This window comes from Mchenga conophoros, linkage group LG23 (genome assembly GCF_057382185.1).
Source record: "Mchenga conophoros isolate Kocher_MC1m ecotype Shallow Benthic linkage group LG23, M_conophoros_male_GT1.1, whole genome shotgun sequence".
Classification (NCBI taxonomy): Eukaryota; Metazoa; Chordata; class Actinopteri; order Cichliformes; family Cichlidae; genus Mchenga; species Mchenga conophoros.
Genome location: NC_140547.1, coordinates 44,842,751 through 44,866,091, shown reverse-complemented (window position 1 = coordinate 44,866,091; position 23,341 = coordinate 44,842,751). Strand labels below are relative to the sequence as shown.

Sequence of the window (23,341 nt, the reverse complement as noted above, 5' to 3'; positions counted from 1 at the left end):
TGAATTCTCTCTGACTTTGGCTGTTCCTGCCTGCACAGCTCTCTCTCTCTCAGTGTACTCCAAGAACAGCTTCAAACATCTGTTTCTGCATCATTCACTGTTTATTAGCCACCAGTCTGCTGTTGTGTTCAGTGCTGTCGGCCTCTGACAGTAAAGCCTCATTTCTGCTGTTCCATGGAAACTTTTTAAAATGATGACAGATTACAAACTCTCAGCTGTGTCTGTAATCAAACCTCTGTAACTTTGCTTCACTTCAGCAGCATCAGCTCATGTTCACATGTTGCTTCATGGTTTGCTTCAGTTTTTGATCGACTGCAGAATATTTTGAAGGTTATCTGCTATAAAAAGCCAGAAGAGGAAAATCTGCTTCATGTGTTTCTGTTTGATCCTCAGTGACTTTGACACAAAGGCCTCTGCTGTGATGATCACACCTCTGATCAAGTCTCACAGTGTCACAACTGATAAATGATCAGAGTTAGAATATTTCTGACTGTCTGCTGTGTGCCGTGACCTTTGACCTGCTAAAGACAGTCAGCTGTGGATTATTTATTGTTGTGTCTGATACTTAGAACTGTGAGGAAGAAGCTACACAGTTAATCAGGGTCCCCTCTCTCTGAATCAGGAAAGGTGGGCAGGCCGCGTGTGGGCCGCGGGCCATACGTTGAGTATCACTGTTTGAAATGTGAACATTGTTCTGCTGCAGTCAATGGACTAAACCAGAGAAGAAGAAAACAGACTTTACCATGAAGATCCTCAGTGTGGATCAGTATAATATCAGCCTGATGTCTGCAGTTTAGTGTCAGCACAACTTTCACATCATATTCATCTCAGCACAACTAAAACATGCTGACTGACCTCAGAGTTTCAAGTTTACATCCTGGACTCTCCAGGAAACCACACAGATGCTTCACTCCTGGATCCTGCAGGTTGTTCTTGGTTGAAGACCAGGAGTAGTCATTACTCAGGTCCAGCTCTCTCAGATGGGAGGGGTTGGACTTCAGTGCTGCTGCCAGATAATCACAGCTGATCTCTGACAAACCACAGCTGTCCAATCTGTATAAAGAATGAAAGATGTAAGTTTATTAGACAAAGTGCTTGAAATCATTCAGTGTTTCATCATCTGTTCAGAGCTGAAGAAGGTTCAGAATGTAGAAGTTTAGAAAATGGAAACTCCAAACAGCTGAAGCCAACAGGAAGCAGCTTCAAACAAACACAACAAGAGAAAAAACTCTGAATGTTTCACATTAAAGTCGTACATTTCTCATAAAAACAGGACAAAGACTTGAAAAAGTCGTGTTTTTCCTTCCAGGAACCACATGGCTTCACTTTTAAAGGTGAAGTGTGACAGAAATGGACATATTTGAAGTCCAACACCTTTTTCCAGTCACATTATTAAAGCAGACAAACTACAAGCTCATTTTCATTCCAACAAGTCATCTTCTGACCTGGACTAACAACACTGGTCTCTATGTGCAGCTGGCTGTGAGACCAGTGCTCAGGGAGCGTCTACAAAGTGCAACACTGAAAGAACATCACACACTCATTTGCTTCCAGCACTTTCACACAAACATCTACTGTCATTATTGTCACCAAACTCTGTGGATCCTTTATTGCAAATTCAAATGGGATCAAATGGTCAGACAAAAGAGGGTTATGAGGAAATATGATGAAATGTTGTGTATTAGCAGCAAGTTATTGAATCATTTTCCTCAGAAACCAAACAAAATGATTGACAAACATGTTTTTACAAACTCAGTGTTGGACTTGGATCAGCAGGATAAGCTGATGTTTAAAGGCATTTGAGTCTCGCTGTATGAGAGTCCAGTTCTTACTCAATATTTATGGATGATGTTCTTTCAGTGTTGCACTTTGTAGACGCTCCCTGAGCCTCACAGCCAGCTGCATATGGACCAGCTGACATTACCCAGCATTAGAGGCGGCTGTAAAAAATTCATGTTCCCATTTAAATGGTTTTAATTTGAATAAAACGATGTTGATTCATTCAATCCTGAATCGATGTTTAATATAAATGTATTTTGCCAGAATCTCAGGTTAAAGCTCACAAACTATTTCAACAAGCAGCAAACAGATAAAACAGTAAATGAGAGCAGCTAAACACACAAAGATGGAAACACAGAGCGTGGATCGTTCACTCGACGGCACGTACACGGACACGCCGTCGGGGCTGAAAGTGGACAGCTCACAGATCCTGAAGCTGCAGGTTTCATCTGTCTCCAACCAAAACTGAGTGAAGCAGCAGCAAAAGAAGATCCAAACTCTGCTTCACGTTTGATCAATATGCTCATGAATTCTCTCTGACTTTGGCTGTTCCTGCCTGCACAGCTCTCTCTCTCTCAGTGTACTCCAAGAACAGCTTCAAACATCTGTTTCTGCATCATTCACTGTTTATTAGCCACCAGTCTGCTGTTGTGTTCAGTGCTGTCGGCCTCTGACAGTAAAGCCTCATTTCTGCTGTTCCATGGAAACTTTTTAAAATGATGACAGATTACAAACTCTCAGCTGTGTCTGTAATCAAACCTCTGTAACTTTGCTTCACTTCAGCAGCATCAGCTCATGTTCACATGTTGCTTCATGGTTTGCTTCAGTTTTTGATCGACTGCAGAATATTTTGAAGGTTATCTGCTATAAAAAGCCAGAAGAGGAAAATCTGCTTCATGTGTTTCTGTTTGATCCTCAGTGACTTTGACACAAAGGCCTCTGCTGTGATGATCACACCTCTGATCAAGTCTCACAGTGTCACAACTGATAAATGATCAGAGTTAGAATATTTCTGACTGTCTGCTGTGTGCCGTGACCTTTGACCTGCTAAAGACAGTCAGCTGTGGATTATTCATTGTTGTGTCTGATACTTAGAACTGTGAGGAAGAAGCTACACAGTTAATCAGGGTCCCCTCTCTCTGAATCAGGAAAGGTGGGCAGGCCGCGTGTGGGCCGCGGGCCATACGTTGAGTATCACTGTTTGAAATGTGAACATTGTTCTGCTGCAGTCAATGGACTAAACCAGAGAAGAAGAAAACAGACTTTACCATGAAGATCCTCAGTGTGGATCAGTATAATATCAGCCTGATGTCTGCAGTTTAGTGTCAGCACAACTTTCACATCATATTCATCTCAGCACAACTAAAACATGCTGACTGACCTCAGAGTTTCAAGTTTACATCCTGGACTCTCCAGGAAACCACACAGATGCTTCACTCCTGGATCCTGCAGGTTGTTCTTAGTTGAAGAAGAGGAGGAGTCATTACTCAGGTCCAGCTCTCTCAGATGGGAGGGGTTGGACTTCAGTGCTGCTGCCAGATAATCACAGCTGATCTCTGACAAACCACAGCTCCACAATCTGTATAAAGAATGAAAGATGTAAGTTTATTAGACAAAGTGCTTGAAATCATTCAGTGTTTCATCATCTGTTCAGAGCTGAAGAAGGTTCAGAATGTAGAAGTTTAGAAAATGGAAACTCCAAACAGCTGAAGCCAACAGGAAGCAGCTTCAAACAAACACAACAATAGAAAAAACTCTGAATGTTTCACATTAAAGTCGTACATTTCTCATAAAAACAGGACAAAGACTTGAAAAAGTCGTGTTTTTCCTTCCAGGAACCACATGGCTTCACTTTTAAAGGTGAAGTGTGACAGAAATGGACATATTGAAATCAATGATATCAAAGCTGGAATCAAATGAGTCCAAGTCTTCTGCTGATTCAGCATCACATTCATCTTTGCTCCTTGTTCTGCATCCCCACCATAAATATAAAGAGGCAAACCTCACATTTTTCCAAAATCCTCTTTAAGCTTCGACAATAAAGGAAGATAGTTTTATACAAGTCTTTGTGGTTTTCTTGTCACCCAGATGCCCGAGTACTTAAACTTGTTATAGCTGGGTTTAAAAGGGGCTAAAATACACAAAACTCCCCAGTTGTCGTACAGATAGACTTTGCCTCGCTCTTCCCAAAATTCACTTTATATCCAGAAATTGTCCCAAATTCCTTAAGTATGCATTAAGGTGACCTTGAGGCTCTTAAAGGTGCCTATAAATAAAACGTATTATTATTATTATTATTGTAAGTCTATCCAAAAGTTTGCGGAGGCTGTTCGATGGGTTGGAAATAAATAAAATCATGTCGTCGGCATAAAGAGAGACTTCATGTTCGATACCCCTCGATGTTTTCCCTCAACACCAACACATTGTCTCAGAGCAACAGCTAGCGGTTCAATGGCAAAAAGGAGACAGAGGGCATCCCTGTCCTGGGGGGCAGATTATTGTTAGTCTGGACGGCTGTTAGAGGGGAGCAATACAATACTTTTATCCAAGATACAAAATTAAAGACACATTTTTTAAGCGTATAAAAAAAAATCCCATCTCACCCGATCCAACACCTTTTCTGCGTCAAGCCAAATTACAGTTTCCAATGTATCACCTTTAACATGGGTATAAATGATATTTAATAGAGCTCTAATGTTCAAAAAAGAGTGCCTAATAAAGCCCGTCTGGTGAAATAATGGAGGACAAATACTTGTGTAAGCGACGGGCCAACACTTGAGCCAGGATCTTGGTGTCTGTGTTGAACAAAGATATTAAACGACATGAACGACAATCTAAATGGTCTTTTTCCTGTTTTACAATTAAACACATCACTGCTTGATGCATTGTTGGAGGCAACGACTGTGAGAGGAAGGATTCTTCAAAAGTTGATTTTAACAGTGAATTCAGTCGGTCAGAAAACTTTATGAAAAAATCAGATGGATACCCGTCGGGGCAGCAGATTTTCCAGACTGCATGCTCCGTACGGCCGTTTCAATTCCAACATTAGAGACAGGTTCCTCCAGACTAGCGATCGCATCTTCTCCCAAGGAGGGAATATCAAACACCTTATTGAAATCATTGTGGATCTCAAGGATAGTTTGGTTGTCTGTAGACCTTATTCCCTGGTCATTGTAGATCTCAAGGATAGTTGGTTAGCTGTTCTTAGTCGTAGCTGGTGAGCTGATAACTCGCCTGTTTTTTCTCCATGTTCATAAGCGTAGCTGCAACTTTGACTCAGCCTGTTTTGTAGATATGAGATTGTATTCAGTTTGTCATTGTAACCGCTGTGTATATAATACAGGCTCAGGAGAGTGGCTGCACACAGCATGTAGTTTAGTGTCACGGTCGCAGTAGCTGATCGTATGGAGAGTGTGTGGAGGACTCAGGCGCAGACACTGGCGCAGACATGAAACTGAGTTTTGAACGAAAAGCGAGCCTTTATTTCGGCTGAAGACATCAAACAAGGCAGAATCACAGTGAAGAGAACTAAACTGGGGAACTAATACTATAATAAATCATGAAGACACAGAAAGCTATGGCTAAGAATACAAAAGACTGGGCATGAAAATATGGAGGGTGGGAACACAGACGATGCGACACAGAGACATGAAACACAGAGACTAAATACACATGAGGGATGATCAAGTTCCAAACATTAAAACTGTCAAACCTGCAGGGGGGATTGGTTGTTCCAAACCTGAAATATTATTTCTGGGCAGCTCAGATGAGACCCCTGACTGTATGGGTGCGGGATTTGTCTGAAACTCAGTGGCTAAACATTGAGAAGACAATGTGCGAAAGATCATTGGAATCCCTGCTTTGTTCTAACATTTCAATTAAAAATGTGCATATGGGGGAACGGACGAGGGTCACACTAAAGATTTGGCGTAGAATCAAACAATCATTTGGTCTTCCAAAAGAAATTTCAATGTTATCAAGGCTCTCCTCCCTGCAGGGTTTTTCTCCTATTGTGGAAGACTCTGGCTTCAGAGCATGGTCACATAGCGGGCTTCATAAACTTTGTCATGTTGTGAGGAATGGGCACCTGAGCTCATTTGAACAGTTGAGGTCAGTTTCGGCTTCCTTCTTCTGACTTTTTTAGATTTCTGCAGCTAAGAAGCTTTTTGACACAACATAAAGAATGGAGGCAAGTTTTGGAGCCCTCACCCATTGAGGAAATATTTCTAAAAACATTTCAAAGTCATTCCTCCCCAAAATTAATCACTCATTTTTATAACCCATTTATGAGTTTCAATACAAATGCAACTTTGGATATTAAGGCAAGGTGGGAAGCTGAGACTGGCACTCAAATCTCAGAGGACACCTGGGAAGAGGTGTTCGGTGAAGCCCATCTGGTGACTAATTCTGGGCTGTGGAGAGAATTTAAATGGAAGGTGGTCATGAGATATTTTAGAACCCCAGAGATAATTGCCAAAATGAAGCCTACAAATCCTGACACCTGCTGGCGAAATTGTGGTACTTCTTTAGGAACCCACTCACATATATTCTGGTCATGCCCAAAAATCTGCTCACTTTGGAATGACATATTTAAAGTTCTCAGTACAGTTTTCCAACAACCATTAACAAAAGACCAACAGTTAGCCATTTTAGGAGTCTTACCAAAGGGTTTTGCGGGAAACAATAAAACGTATCTCTTAAGAATCTTACAGCAGCACTAAAGTGTATCACTATTAAATGGCTGAATCTTGACCCACCTTCATATAATATGTGGATTGATAAAGCAAGAGAAATTTACCAGATGGAGGAAATAACATCTGCTCTGCAGATTCAGAGAGAATTGTTTACTGAGCGTTGGCGACCCATACATGCTTTACTGTTTCAATAATTTAGCATAGGTCTGTTTCGTTTTGTCCATTTACGGCTAAGTTTGTCACAAGTTATTTAATATTACATAAAGATTTTGTTTTGTTTTCTTTTTGTTATGTTGTTGTCTGTTTGCTTGCTTGCTTGGGTTTTGTTTTGTGCTTCCTAATTGCAGTTCTTATTTTAATCTACATTTCTGCATTGCAGTTCCTGTAACTGTCCTACTTGTGAACATTGACAAGTACAAGTTGCAATGTTGTAAATTATAATAAAAATTGAGTTAAAAAAAAAAGAACATTAAAGTCGTACATTTCTCATAAAAACAGGACAAAGACTTGAAAAAGTCGTGTTTTTCCTTCCAGGAACCACATGGCTTCACTTTTAAAGGTGAAGTGTGACAGAAATGGACATATTTGAAGTCCAACACCTTTTTCCAGTCACATTATTAAAGCAGACAAACTACAAGCTCATTTTCATTCCAACAAGTCATCTTCTGACCTGGACTAACAACACTGGTCTCTATGTGCAGCTGGCTGTGAGACCAGTGCTCAGGGAGCGTCTACAAAGTGCAACACTGAAAGAACATCACACACTCATTTGCTTCCAGCACTTTCACACAAACATCTACTGTCATTATTGTCACCAAACTCTGTGGATCCTTTATTGCAAATTCAAATGGGATCAAATGGTCAGACAAAAGAGGGTTATGAGGAAATATGATGAAATGTTGTGTATTAGCAGCAAGTTATTGAATCATTTTCCTCAGAAACCAAACAAAATGATTGACAAACATGTTTTTACAAACTCAGTGTTGGACTTGGATCAGCAGGATAAGCTGATGTTTAAAGGCATTTGAGTCTCGCTGTATGAGAGTCCAGTTCTTACTCAATATTTATGGATGATGTTCTTTCAGTGTTGCACTTTGTAGACGCTCCCTGAGCCTCACAGCCAGCTGCACATGGACCAGCTGACATTACCCAGCATTAGAGGCGGCTGTAAAAAATTCATGTTCCCATTTAAATGGTTTTAATTTGAATAAAACGATGTTGATTCATTCAATCCTGAATCGATGTTTAATATAAATGTATTTTGCCAGAATCTCAGGTTAAAGCTCACAAACTATTTCAACAAGCAGCAAACAGATAAAACAGTAAATGAGAGCAGCTAAACACACAAAGATGGAAACACAGAGCGTGGATCGTTCACTCGACGGCACGTACACGGACACGCCGTCGGGGCTGAAAGTGGACAGCTCACAGATCCTGAAGCTGCAGGTTTCATCTGTCTCCAACCAAAACTGAGTGAAGCAGCAGCAAAAGAAGATCCAAACTCTGCTTCACGTTTGATCAATATGCTCATGAATTCTCTCTGACTTTGGCTGTTCCTGCCTGCACAGCTCTCTCTCTCTCAGTGTACTCCAAGAACAGCTTCAAACATCTGTTTCTGCATCATTCACTGTTTATTAGCCACCAGTCTGCTGTTGTGTTCAGTGCTGTCGGCCTCTGACAGTAAAGCCTCATTTCTGCTGTTCCATGGAAACTTTTTAAAATGATGACAGATTACAAACTCTCAGCTGTGTCTGTAATCAAACCTCTGTAACTTTGCTTCACTTCAGCAGCATCAGCTCATGTTCACATGTTGCTTCATGGTTTGCTTCAGTTTTTGATCGACTGCAGAATATTTTGAAGGTTATCTGCTATAAAAAGCCAGAAGAGGAAAATCTGCTTCATGTGTTTCTGTTTGATCCTCAGTGACTTTGACACAAAGGCCTCTGCTGTGATGATCACACCTCTGATCAAGTCTCACAGTGTCACAACTGATAAATGATCAGAGTTAGAATATTTCTGACTGTCTGCTGTGTGCCGTGACCTTTGACCTGCTAAAGACAGTCAGCTGTGGATTATTCATTGTTGTGTCTGATACTTAGAACTGTGAGGAAGAAGCTACACAGTTAATCAGGGTCCCCTCTCTCTGAATCAGGAAAGGTGGGCAGGCCGCGTGTGGGCCGCGGGCCATACGTTGAGTATCACTGTTTGAAATGTGAACATTGTTCTGCTGCAGTCAATGGACTAAACCAGAGAAGAAGAAAACAGACTTTACCATGAAGATCCTCAGTGTGGATCAGTATAATATCAGCCTGATGTCTGCAGTTTAGTGTCAGCACAACTTTCACATCATATTCATCTCAGCACAACTAAAACATGCTGACTGACCTCAGAGTTTCAAGTTTACATCCTGGACTCTCCAGGAAACCACACAGATGCTTCACTCCTGGATCCTTCAGGTTGTTGTTGGTCAACAACAAGTAGTCATTACTCAGGTCCAGCTCTCTCAGATGGGAGGGGTTGGACTTCAGTGCTGCTGCCAGATAATCACAGCTGATCTCTGACAAACCACAGTTCCTCAATCTGTATAAAGAATGAAAGATGTAAGTTTATTAGACAAAGTGCTTGAAATCATTCAGTGTTTCATCATCTGTTCAGAGCTGAAGAAGGTTCAGAATGTAGAAGTTTAGAAAATGGAAACTCCAAACAGCTGAAGCCAACAGGAAGCAGCTTCAAACAAACACAACAAGAGAAAAAACTCTGAATGTTTCACATTAAAGTCGTACATTTCTCATAAAAACAGGACAAAGACTTGAAAAAGTCGTGTTTTTCCTTCCAGGAACCACATGGCTTCACTTTTAAAGGTGAAGTGTGACAGAAATGGACATATTTGAAGTCCAACACCTTTTTCCAGTCACATTATTAAAGCAGACAAACTACAAGCTCATTTTCATTGCAACAAGTCATCTTCTGACCTGGACTAACAACACTGGTCTCTATGTGCAGCTGGCTGTGAGACCAGTGCTCAGGGAGCGTCTACAAAGTGCAACACTGAAAGAACATCACACACTCATTTGCTTCCAGCACTTTCACACAAACATCTACTGTCATTATTGTCACCAAACTCTGTGGATCCTTTATTGCAAATTCAAATGGGATCAAATGGTCAGACAAAAGAGGGTTATGAGGAAATATGATGAAATGTTGTGTATTAGCAGCAAGTTATTGAATCATTTTCCTCAGAAACCAAACAAAATGATTGACAAACATGTTTTTACAAACTCAGTGTTGGACTTGGATCAGCAGGATAAGCTGATGTTTAAAGGCATTTGAGTCTCGCTGTATGAGAGTCCAGTTCTTACTCAATATTTATGGATGATGTTCTTTCAGTGTTGCACTTTGTAGACGCTCCCTGAGCCTCACAGCCAGCTGCACATGGACCAGCTGACATTACCCAGCATTAGAGGCGGCTGTAAAAAATTCATGTTCTCATTTAAATGGTTTTAATTTGAATAAAACGATGTTGATTCATTCAATCCTGAATCGATGTTTCATATAAATGTATTTTGCCAGAATCTCAGGTTAAAGCTCACAAACTATTTCAACAAGCAGCAAACAGCTAAAACAGTAAATGAGAGCAGCTAAACACACAAAGATGGAAACACAGAGCGTGGATCGTTCACTCGACGGCACGTACACGGACACGCCGTCGGGGCTGAAAGTGGACAGCTCACAGATCCTGAAGCTGCAGGTTTCATCTGTCTCCAACCAAAACTGAGTGAAGCAGCAGCAAAAGAAGATCCAAACTCTGCTTCACGTTTGATCAATATGCTCATGAATTCTCTCTGACTTTGGCTGTTCCTGCCTGCACAGCTCTCTCTCTCTCAGTGTACTCCAAGAACAGCTTCAAACATCTGTTTCTGCATCATTCACTGTTTATTAGCCACCAGTCTGCTGTTGTGTTCAGTGCTGTCGGCCTCTGACAGTAAAGCCTCATTTCTGCTGTTCCATGGAAACTTTTTAAAATGATGACAGATTACAAACTCTCAGCTGTGTCTGTAATCAAACCTCTGTAACTTTGCTTCACTTCAGCAGCATCAGCTCATGTTCACATGTTGCTTCATGGTTTGCTTCAGTTTTTGATCGACTGCAGAATATTTTGAAGGTTATCTGCTATAAAAAGCCAGAAGAGGAAAATCTGCTTCATGTGTTTCTGTTTGATCCTCAGTGACTTTGACACAAAGGCCTCTGCTGTGATGATCACACCTCTGATCAAGTCTCACAGTGTCACAACTGATAAATGATCAGAGTTAGAATATTTCTGACTGTCTGCTGTGTGCCGTGACCTTTGACCTGCTAAAGACAGTCAGCTGTGGATTATTCATTGTTGTGTCTGATACTTAGAACTGTGAGGAAGAAGCTACACAGTTAATCAGGGTCCCCTCTCTCTGAATCAGGAAAGGTGGGCAGGCCGCGTGTGGGCCGCGGGCCATACGTTGAGTATCACTGTTTGAAATGTGAACATTGTTCTGCTGCAGTCAATGGACTAAACCAGAGAAGAAGAAAACAGACTTTACCATGAAGATCCTCAGTGTGGATCAGTATAATATCAGCCTGATGTCTGCAGTTTAGTGTCAGCACAACTTTCACATCATATTCATCTCAGCACAACTAAAACATGCTGACTGACCTCAGAGTTTCAAGTTTACATCCTGGACTCTCCAGGAAACCACACAGATGCTTCACTCCTGGATCCTTCAGGTTGTTGTTGGTCAACAACAAGGAGTCATTACTCAGGTTCAGCTCTCTCAGATGGGAGGGGTTGGACTTCAGTGCTGCTGCCAGATAATCACAGCTGATCTCTGACAAACCACAGTTCTTCAATCTGTATAAAGAATGAAAGATGTAAGTTTATTAGACAAAGTGCTTGAAATCATTCAGTGTTTCATCATCTGTTCAGAGCTGAAGAAGGTTCAGAATGTAGAAGTTTAGAAAATGGAAACTCCAAACAGCTGAAGCCAACAGGAAGCAGCTTCAAACAAACACAACAAGAGAAAAAACTCTGAATGTTTCACATTAAAGTCGTACATTTCTCATAAAAACAGGACAAAGACTTGAAAAAGTCGTGTTTTTCCTTCCAGGAACCACATGGCTTCACTTTTAAAGGTGAAGTGTGACAGAAATGGACATATTTGAAGTCCAACACCTTTTTCCAGTCACATTATTAAAGCAGACAAACTACAAGCTCATTTTCATTCCAACAAGTCATCTTCTGACCTGGACTAACAACACTGGTCTCTATGTGCAGCTGGCTGTGAGACCAGTGCTCAGGGAGCGTCTACAAAGTGCAACACTGAAAGAACATCACACACTCATTTGCTTCCAGCACTTTCACACAAACATCTACTGTCATTATTGTCACCAAACTCTGTGGATCCTTTATTGCAAATTCAAATGGGATCAAATGGTCAGACAAAAGAGGGTTATGAGGAAATATGATGAAATGTTGTGTATTAGCAGCAAGTTATTGAATCATTTTCCTCAGAAACCAAACAAAATGATTGACAAACATGTTTTTACAAACTCAGTGTTGGACTTGGATCAGCAGGATAAGCTGATGTTTAAAGGCATTTGAGTCTCGCTGTATGAGAGTCCAGTTCTTACTCAATATTTATGGATGATGTTCTTTCAGTGTTGCACTTTGTAGACGCTCCCTGAGCCTCACAGCCAGCTGCACATGGACCAGCTGACATTACCCAGCATTAGAGGCGGCTGTAAAAAATTCATGTTCCCATTTAAATGGTTTTAATTTGAATAAAACGATGTTGATTCATTCAATCCTGAATCGATGTTTAATATAAATGTATTTTGCCAGAATCTCAGGTTAAAGCTCACAAACTATTTCAACAAGCAGCAAACAGCTAAAACAGTAAATGAGAGCAGCTAAACACACAAAGATGGAAACACAGAGCGTGGATCGTTCACTCGACGGCACGTACACGGACACGCCGTCGGGGCTGAAAGTGGACAGCTCACAGATCCTGAAGCTGCAGGTTTCATCTGTCTCCAACCAAAACTGAGTGAAGCAGCAGCAAAAGAAGATCCAAACTCTGCTTCACGTTTGATCAATATGCTCATGAATTCTCTCTGACTTTGGCTGTTCCTGCCTGCACAGCTCTCTCTCTCTCAGTGTACTCCAAGAACAGCTTCAAACATCTGTTTCTGCATCATTCACTGTTTATTAGCCACCAGTCTGCTGTTGTGTTCAGTGCTGTCGGCCTCTGACAGTAAAGCCTCATTTCTGCTGTTCCATGGAAACTTTTTAAAATGATGACAGATTACAAACTCTCAGCTGTGTCTGTAATCAAACCTCTGTAACTTTGCTTCACTTCAGCAGCATCAGCTCATGTTCACATGTTGCTTCATGGTTTGCTTCAGTTTTTGATCGACTGCAGAATATTTTGAAGGTTATCTGCTATAAAAAGCCAGAAGAGGAAAATCTGCTTCATGTGTTTCTGTTTGATCCTCAGTGACTTTGACACAAAGGCCTCTGCTGTGATGATCACACCTCTGATCAAGTCTCACAGTGTCACAACTGATAAATGATCAGAGTTAGAATATTTCTGACTGTCTGCTGTGTGCCGTGACCTTTGACCTGCTAAAGACAGTCAGCTGTGGATTATTCATTGTTGTGTCTGATACTTAGAACTGTGAGGAAGAAGCTACACAGTTAATCAGGGTCCCCTCTCTCTGAATCAGGAAAGGTGGGCAGGCCGCGTGTGGGCCGCGGGCCATACGTTGAGTATCACTGTTTGAAATGTGAACATTGTTCTGCTGCAGTCAATGGACTAAACCAGAGAAGAAGAAAACAGACTTTACCATGAAGATCCTCAGTGTGGATCAGTATAATATCAGCCTGATGTCTGCAGTTTAGTGTCAGCACAACTTTCACATCATATTCATCTCAGCACAACTAAAACATGCTGACTGACCTCAGAGTTTCAAGTTTACATCCTGGACTCTCCAGGAAACCACACAGATGCTTCACTCCTGGATCCTGCAGGTTGTTGTTGGTCAACAACAAGGAGTCATTACTCAGGTTCAGCTCTCTCAGATGGGAGGGGTTGGACTTCAGTGCTGCTGCCAGATAATCACAGCTGATCTCTGACAAACCACAGTTCTTCAATCTGTATAAAGAATGAAAGATGTAAGTTTATTAGACAAAGTGCTTGAAATCATTCAGTGTTTCATCATCTGTTCAGAGCTGAAGAAGGTTCAGAATGTAGAAGTTTAGAAAATGGAAACTCCAAACAGCTGAAGCCAACAGGAAGCAGCTTCAAAGAAACACAACAAGAGAAAAAACTCTGAATGTTTCACATTAAAGTCGTACATTTCTCATAAAAACAGGACAAAGACTTGAAAAAGTCGTGTTTTTCCTTCCAGGAACCACATGGCTTCACTTTTAAAGGTGAAGTGTGAAAGAAATGGACATATTTGAAGTCCAACACCTTTTTCCAGTCACATTATTAAAGCAGACAAACTACAAGCTCATTTTCATTCCAACAAGTCATCTTCTGACCTGGACTAACAACACTGGTCTCTATGTGCAGCTGGCTGTGAGACCAGTGCTCAGGGAGCGTCTACAAAGTGCAACACTGAAAGAACATCACACACTCATTTGCTTCCAGCACTTTCACACAAACATCTACTGTCATTATTGTCACCAAACTCTGTGGATCCTTTATTGCAAATTCAAATGGGATCAAATGGTCAGACAAAAGAGGGTTATGAGGAAATATGATGAAATGTTGTGTATTAGCAGCAAGTTATTGAATCATTTTCCTCAGAAACCAAACAAAATGATTGACAAACATGTTTTTACAAACTCAGTGTTGGACTTGGATCAGCAGGATAAGCTGATGTTTAAAGGCATTTGAGTCTCACTGTATGAGAGTCCAGTTCTTACTCAATATTTATGGATGATGTTCTTTCAGTGTTGCACTTTGTTTGGCACAAAATGAAATTATTTGGCCTCTCAGATGCTTTTAGAGATTCCCAAATGACTGATGATCACATCTCTGGGGTCTGATTGATAGAAAAAAAATGTCTTTGAGACCTTTTGTAACTGACAAACTCTTCATCTGCTAACAACACTGAGTTGAATCTCCATGGCTGATAGTTGGAGCAGGCGTCAGGAATACACATTGAAAAAACAAGAGGAGAAATCACCAGAGTCTTATAATCACATTCTGTAACTAAAGGGAGACGTTTTTCTATACAAATATATGTTTTATGGACATTAGAAAAAAAAAAGTATTGATGTGAAGCAGGATTATGAAATCTCCATACATCAGCCAGCCCATAATTATCAAGAAAGCTCTGAATGACGCATGCTGAGTTTGGACTAAGTGTACTTTTGTGTGAACTGTGGTCCATAGCAGATAATGAGCAGTTTAGGTCTCCCTCAAAGATGATATTGTGTGATGACTTATTGGGGAGCCGCGCAAAGACATTAGTGAAAAATCTGTGATCGTCCCAATTAGAGGCGTAGATATTTGCTAAGATCAAAGGAAAACCATAAACTATATTTTCTGCACTTAAAATCCTGTAATTTTCTCATAAATCGACAGTGCGGCTTATGGATGAATTCTGGTTGTGCTTACTGACCTCGAACCGATTTTATGTGCTACACGGCGCTCAGAAACCTTTCAAAAGATGTTTTGGTACGACTTTGCTCAGCTACGAGGCCGCACCGCTTGATGGATTGTTGGAGCATTACAGCTACGAGGAGCCTCGCGGAGTGATACGTACTCTGCTTCAACGTAATATTACTGTATTGAGTGTGTATAAGGACCATAAATGGCACCTGTAAGAGACACGGTTACAAAGAGGGTTTCAAACTCCAGGCTGTCAGTCACGCAGTAGAACCTGGGAACAGAGCAGCTGCTTGTTATTATGCTCAGCGTCTGTTTACATTTTGACTGCACGATTGTGAGCTGTTTGTTATGCACAAAAACAACAGTTTTCTTTTATTTATGGAGCATTATTATTTAATAAATGCTGATCATTTATTTCTGAGTAATTGTTTCATGTACATCTACGCTGTATGTTAATAAATGTGCCTGTGTGAGATTTGGGACACAGCTTTGACTAAGAACTCTCTTTTTGTTCGAACTTTCTGGCTTTAAAAATATCGAGATATATATCGTATATCGCCATCCAGCTAAAGAATATCGAGATATGAACTTTGGGTCATATCGCCCAGTCGTAATATTGCAATAGGTTGTCCGTTAAACTCAAGCGGGGCTTGGGCCCTGGCACGGCGTAGCCACACAATCCTGGTAGTAGTGACGCTCGGCTATGACGGCGTGCGGGTTACCAGCTGGCTTTCTCAGGATAGGGCTCCTGTGTGAGCGGTCGACAATAACGTCTTTATCCATACCCAGCACTTCACGTAGTAGCACGGATACGGCCGTGGAGGAGCTCGAGTCCAGGCCCTCTGGGATCCCTATGATGTGGATGTTAGCTCTCCGCTTCCTGCCTTCATCACATTTATCCTTCAGGTCAGACAGCTCCTCCTTCATACTCTCTACTGTAGACTGCAGGGTGGTCACCTCATCGCTCCACATTGACAGCCCATCCTCAGCTTCTTTCACTGTAACCTTTACTCCATCAACTTCGCCGCACGTCGCCGCCATGCTGTTAGCGATCTCATTTCTCAGTCCTTGCACGTCAGCCCTTATATTGTCAAAATCTTCTTTCAATGCATTTCTGACTTCTTCTTTTAACAGTGTACTAATGTCCTCTTTAATGGATTGAAGAAGCTCCAGTTTTAGAGCAGTAGGATCCACATCACGCGCGTCTGTTGAGTCTGCTCTTCAGCGGCCGTAGAGCTGGACGCTGCCCTTTGGCCATCATCGATACTCTCGCCCGAGATCGCACCGGGGCTAAAATATTCACCTGCTCAGCTGTTTTTGATCAGTTTGAGCCTGTGTGGTTTGATCAGGTGGAGGAACGATGTGATGCTATAAAGACATCATCTTGTCCAAATGAAGTTGTTCCAACACGTGTTTAAAAAGATTTTAAAGGTTGTCGGTTCCGACATCTTAGCGATTTTTAACAGCAGTCTTAGTTCAGGTGTTGTACAGCCTGTTTTAAACATGCTGTTGTACAGCCTGTACTAAAAACCTGATCTGGATCCTCTGTCCGCTCAAATTTCAGGCCTATTTCAAAGCTTCCCTTCCTGTCGAAGATTTTGTAAAAGATTATATTTGTTCAGCTGCAATCTGTTGTAAAGGTTTCAGTCTGGTTTTAAAGCTCTTCACAGCACTGAAACTGCACTTTGAAAAGTTCTTAATGATCTTTTATCAGCCACTGATCAGGAGACTCAGCTGTGCTTTTGGATCTGACCGCTGCCTTGACCACAGCATCTTGACCTCACCATTGGAGCATGGCGGCATCAAGGGCGCTCTATTAGACTGGTTCAGCTCTTTTATTAAATCACATTATTACATTTGGGGCTTATATTTGACGGCAATTTGAAAAACAGCTGAGCTCAGTTGTACAGCGGTCTTTCTTCAAACTGAGGCTTTTATCTAAGGTGAGATCATTTATATCTTTTAAAAACCTTGAACGGGCGATCCACGTTTTCATGACGTCCCAGCTGGATTATTGTAACTCCTTATATGTTGGAGTTAGTGGGACCTGCCTGGCAAGACTGCAGCTGGTCCAGAAAGCTGCAGCTCGTCTTCTGACACAAGCTCAAAGACATTTATCGTCCCAACAACCACATATACGCTGGTCCCTCGCTGTAACACAGTTCACCTTTGGCGGCCTCGCTGTTTCGCTGATCTTTTTTGTGCAATTTTGCATGTTTTTGTTTTTTACAGCACATTGTGTTCTGCGTCCTGATTGGCTGAAGACCATTGTCAGCCAATCTCGTGCCGTGTCTCCTGTACAGTACAAAATGTGTTCAAATTTACAGCAGTGTGACTCTGCAGTGCTGCACTGTATGTTTGTACGTTTTGTCCCAACAAACAACAATGATGACGAGACGTTTTGCACCTGTGGTAGCAGCCAAAGGCAGAGGAAGATGCTGACCATCATAGTTTCAACAAGGAGGCAAAAAGGTTGTAACTGTCCACAACAAGAACATCGTAAGGATGGAGTCAGCTTTGGCTTTGTGGCTCAGTGACCGCAGGAAAAAGAACATCGTGCTGGACACCAACATTATCTGCAGAAAAACTCAAAAGCTTTATGAAACTTTACCTGACAGCGAGGAGCCCAGGCCATGGACGAGTGCTCCTCACACAGAAGCTCATTTAATGCCAGCAAAGGCTGATTTGACACGTTTCAGAAACACTTTGCTTTCACTCTCTAATAATGAACTTATTTTTCTATGAAGGTTTGAACTTTGTTTAAACAAGAGAGAAAAGTGTGAAAATGTTCATGCCTGTCTGAGAAAAGTGTAGAAAGTGTGCAGTGAGGGTTTAACTGCCTTAAAACTTCTATAATACTTGTAAAACATAAAGCTGCTACTTCATTCTGAGACTTATTTTTAGAACGTAACTCGATAAACGAGCGACCGCAGTACTGTATTGTGTTTATTTTGAAAACTCTCAACAGGATCTTCAGATTTATTTTGAAAGCTTTATCTGGAAAACACAAACACATAAGCAGGAAACAAAGAGCGTGATATGAAACGATAGACGTTTTCATATGGTCATCATATATACATCGTTCTATCGAACAGCCCCAGCTCCTGCTGTCAGTCTCTGTAAATCTGCTCTGAAAACACATTTGTATTCACTGGCTTTTAATACAGTATGAGAGTTATTTGATATTTGATGTGTGATATTAATATTAGGAGTTATTTTAATAGTTATTTTGGATTCTTGTACAGCACTGTGGTCAACGCTGCTGCTGTAATTAATGTGCTATAAACACATAAACAATCTGCAGTTAAACATCCAAAACTAAAGATGTGATCGCTGCCTTTAGAAAATGTGCTGATGCACAAGATATCAGCTCCATTAAGGTGGAATGTGGCCGTGTTAGAAACATGTTGGAAGAAGTTTGAAGCTGAAACTGTGAAGCTGAGAGTGAAAGAGCTCCAGCGTCTGTCACAGGAAACTTTCTTATTTCCACACTGATGAAAGCATCAAGCTTTGATTTCCTGCTGCTTTTATTGAGTCACACTGTGAAACTGAGCCACAGCTGAATCAGCATCCCTGTACAGCAGACACTTACAGCGCTTGGCTGCTTCCATTGGACCCTCTGCACAGAGCTTCAGTTTCCTCTTCTGGTCCCAAAGTGCAGAACAACAAGGTTTCAAACAGCTTCGTTCCAGCAGCATCAGCCACAGACATGCATAGAGAATCCTTTGGTTGTGTTGTGTGTTTGCATATCTGCTGTGTTGCTTTGTGAGGATGGATCATCTCCTGCAGCTCCAGATAAACAAGCTGGACCTGAACCTGGTAGCTTCACTTAGAAGACACTTGTGACGGGAACGTGTGAGAAGTTTTGTGCAGACAAGTTTGGATTTAGAGTGTGGGACGAGCTCTCCACAGTCTTTGTGGAGATCCACATTCTGCATACTGCCTGTGAGAAGCTGCAGACATTTGTCCTCCAAATCCACTGAGCAGCTGCTCGTGGTGGTATTAGCTTCATGTGTGCGTGTTAGCATGAAGCCTCGGTCACACTCTGCTGTGGACACGGTCACGGACAGCTGGACGCCTGATGGACGAGTCGTCCTTCCTGTTAAACTTCTTTGAGCATGAGAAGAGCATGAGAAGCTCAGTGGACACTGTTCAGGGTTTTAACTCTCGCTTTCACTTCAGCTTCACCAACAACAGCACAAGCAGAGCAGCCCACTGCCTGCATGGCTGGGACAGCGCCCCCTGGTGACTGTAAACCACTACAACATGTAGACGGCCGTCTGCAGGCTGGATGTAGCACCACCGCAGAGACGTGCTGCAGCTCTGTTTAGTTACCCAGCTGACAGCAGAGGCTGTAGTTTACTGTTACCAACATGGAAAACTGAAGCTTCACCAGCTGGAGCTACAGAGCTGGAGAACAAAGGAGACTGAGAGGCCAGAATGATGTGGGAGGAAACATCAAGAGCCTGTTTGAAAGGAGACACATGTGGATGCTGTGCCAGTCTGTGGTCTGTCAGAAGTCAGCTGAGTCACACTGCAAGAAGCTGCAGAATCTCAGAGGAGGAGATTTGGAAGTGTTTGTGGGACAAACTGGACTCAAAGAAAGAAGATGTTTGTGAAGTCTTTGGTGGAGGTGAGCAGTGTGAAGCAGAACACATGCAGATGAATCAGGAGGTCAGCATCAGTGTCTCCTTGTGGTGGACGGTAAAAGAATCAGAGCCAACGCTCCCGTCCACCCTCGGCATGAAGCAGTGCTGTTTCTGAAACAGGAGGACAAGTCCAGAGAAGACAGAGGAAGCAAAGATGAGGGTGGGACAGGACAGCAGGACTTCCTTCACACCTGCAGCTCCATCACACTGCTGTAGCTCCTCTTCATCACACATGTACCTGCAGCCTGTCTTCGAGTCCAGGAGTCACCTCCACACAGTGTAGAAGCCTCCTGTGCAGACCATGGAGTCCAGCCTCTGTCAGGGAAGTCGGCACTAAAGCCTGAAAGACTTCAATCTGTCTCTGCTCCACCCGAGAAAGACCAGCACCGTACTTGTTGTGCATTCAAGGAGGGAACATCAGCGCTGCATCGTGGGAACAACACCGCAGGAACAAAGACACAGCACGGCCGATGAAGGACGAGGACAAAGGAAAGGTGAGTGAGAAGACCCTGGTGGTGTGGACGGACCTGCAGGGGCTCCAAGACTGAGGAGCAGAGACGTCCATGTACCAGCTGAGGATGCTGCAGTGATCCAGGGAGCTCGGTCCAATCTGAGGCCGTGTGAACTACGTGGACCACAGTTTCTTCACAGACTTCAGCCACGTGAACATCTGGAGATCCAACAGTGCACGAGCTGTGAGCCATCAGCTGTTTCTCTCATCAGCTGCTGTAATGAGAGCTGCTGGAATCATCTCGAGCAGCAGGAAATCACTGATGTTGTTTCTAACCAAAGATATGGGACTGAGCTCCGCTGAGCTCCTTCTACTTTCATCCAGATAGAAACTGCTACAGTCTGCTGATTATTGCTTTGCCTCCATCACACGAGCTCTTTATCCTGTTCTTCACTCTCATTGGTTCTTTGTGTGCTTGTTTTTACAACAGTAGTCTTCTGATTGGTCAAAGGAGACAATCAGCTGTGACTAAATGTAGCTCCTACAGCAGTGATGGGAATAACTACTGAAGCTAATCCAGTATCAAAGCTCAGGAATCAGCAGCTCCCACCTCGTTTTCTTTCAACAACTATTTTTAGCTGCTGTGTTTTTGTGTTTCTGCAGACCTCAGACATCCTGCTGCTCTGGACAACTTTTTCATTCTTTTGTATCATTATTTTGCTTTTCTTTTATTATTATGTTATATGTATTAATATGTGAAACACTTATTCTTTGTGTTTTTGCTTTACTTCCTGTCAAACTGCTTTAATAAAATCTGCTGCAGTCTAAACTGTGGACGTTCCCTTTTTAACCCTTTGTGAAACAATAAAGGTTTAAATCTGAGTATTCATCTATGTTAGTGTTTAATGGGTCTAATAGGACGCTTTTAGGGGGTGGGTTTTTATAATCGATTTATCGATAAAAATCGATTCTGGCTTGGATAACGTAAAATCGATTAATTAAAATCCTGAATCTATTTTTTAATATAAATTAATTTTGCTTGAAATCCCAGAATTTCTGGTGAAATCTCACAAAATTTCAACAACAGCTGAAACAGTAAATGAGAGCAGGAACACGGATTCTGCACAAAGACTTAAACACACAGCGCGACCCGCGAATCAGAATCAGTGAGATGTCGCTTTTCTCACCCGATGACACGGACACGGTCGGGGTTGAAAGCCGACAGCTCGCTGATTCTGATGTTTCGGCGGCTCCGCGCTTTGTGTTTAACCTGTTTGAACCTGCTTAGCTATACCATACCGTCACTGCCATTATATTATGCTGCTATTCATACTGTCATTATATTAATGCTGCTATCCTGTATATATCTTACTTACTATTGTTTGAATACTTGCGATTGTTTTATTGTACTTTTTATATTTTACATTTATATTTATTATTGAATCTTGCACCAAGGGAGTGGCACTCCAATTTCGTTGTACTCTGTACAATGACAATAAAGGCTATTCTATTCTATTCTATTACGTCCTTTTTACACTGATTCTAAAGCTGTTAGTTTTATCTCTCTCCAAACAATATTGACTGAACCAGCAGCAAAAGAAGATCCAAACTACGCTTCACATAAACATCGTCATGAACTCACTCTGACTTTTGCTGTTTGTTTCCACCAGGATAAAATCACACTTCATGCATAACTCTCTCTCTCTCTGTACTTCAAGAACAGTTTCCCGTCTAAAAATCTGTTTTCTGCATTATTCGCTTGCTTGTTACGCACAAGTCTACCGTTGTTTACAGCGCTGTCGGCCGCTGTTTTTTTTCCTTTTACTTACTTTCGAAAAGAAAGCCTCATTTCTGCCGTTCAATACTGAACAAATTTAAACTTTTTAAAATTATGCAAAACTGCAAAACGCTGTGTTTGTAATAAAAACGGTGTAACTTTGCTCTGCTTCACTTCAGCAGCATCAGGTAATGTTTATGTGTTTTTGATCTACTGCAGAATATTTTTATAAAATCCCAGGAAAATCAGCTTCATGTTTTTCTGTGTTTTATCTTCAGCTACTTTGACACAAAGGCCTCTGCTGTGATGCTCATACCTTTGATAAAGTCTCGAAAGTGCCAGCTTCCCTTTTATAGATACAAAAATATGTAAATATACTGATCTGAATTATAATATTTCTGACTGTCTGAGGCAACATTTCCCAGATTCCAATCGAATTGAATCGAATCGATTCTAGAAATCAGTGACGATACCCAGCCCTACTTTGAATTGTGTTACACAAAAATAAGCAAAGTTTCTCGTTGTTCAGGCAGAATCGAGCGTTGAAGAATGAATTCACACGTCAATAAACATTTTCATCAGCACAAGCAGGACAATGAAAGCAGGAAATACCCCAAACTGCCATTTCTCATTCTACAACTTCAACAACTGCACATGAATTATACTTCATACACAGACCCACAGTCTCTGATTGCTCTGAAATCTCACTGACAGCCAATAGAAATAAAGAAAAGTCCAGACTGACAGTCTCTGTGGGGTTAGGCAGTGAACTGCTCACGCTGCGTTCAAGTGCATCACAAACTATTGGAATTGGATCCAACTTTGTGAAGCAGATTTTTTCTCAGCTGCTGTTTTGAACATTTCCTCATGAACTGTATTAAACTCTGTAAATGAACTGAGAACTATTTCTACATTTGAAACTATGGATTCATTTTCCCGTTCACTTCTGTACGTTAGTGTATAAATGAATGTTAGACTGGGCTCCATGGAAACACTTGGACTGGTCTCAGCTGCCTTCTTTCTGTAGTCCTTTCTCTTCTCCAGCTTCTGTTTGAAATCCTCTCACAGAGCCTGAAACCTGCTTTGCTGTCATGTGTGGGCCTGTGTTCCTCTGCTTTAACACAAACCTCACCACAGCAGCTGTGTGGGTTGTCTCTGTAGCAGCCAGATCAGCTTCTGATACATGAACATCATCACAGCTCCTAACTTCACCTTTATTAGCTTTGACATTCATGTCTTTCTTTTCTCTGTCTGTTTCCACACAAGCTCAAAGTCTCTGCAGCCTGTTTTTATCTGCTATCATCAGATCTCCAACAGCCTCATTCACATCCCTCACA

The 23,341-nt window shown here is 41.8% G+C and overlaps 1 protein-coding gene and 1 pseudogene across 2 annotated transcripts in view; both read right to left on the bottom strand.

The window, feature by feature from the left end:
* The window catches only part of LOC146548102 (NACHT, LRR and PYD domains-containing protein 12-like), a 431,005-nt gene that overhangs the window by 402,819 nt on the left and 4,845 nt on the right, over positions 1-23,341 (bottom strand). The window contains exon 4 of the mRNA XM_085265026.1: positions 856-1,053. Coding sequence (XP_085121152.1) covers positions 856-1,053 — 198 coding nt within the window. The remainder of the gene's footprint in view (positions 1-855; positions 1,054-23,341) is intronic.
* Positions 6,128-23,238, bottom strand: LOC146548103 (ribonuclease inhibitor-like; annotated as a pseudogene). The gene is made up of 5 exons (XR_014890624.1): positions 23,132-23,238; positions 13,463-13,610; positions 11,161-11,355; positions 8,859-9,053; positions 6,128-6,191 (listed from the first exon to the last, which is right to left on the bottom strand). The product of XR_014890624.1 is annotated as a ribonuclease inhibitor-like (transcript).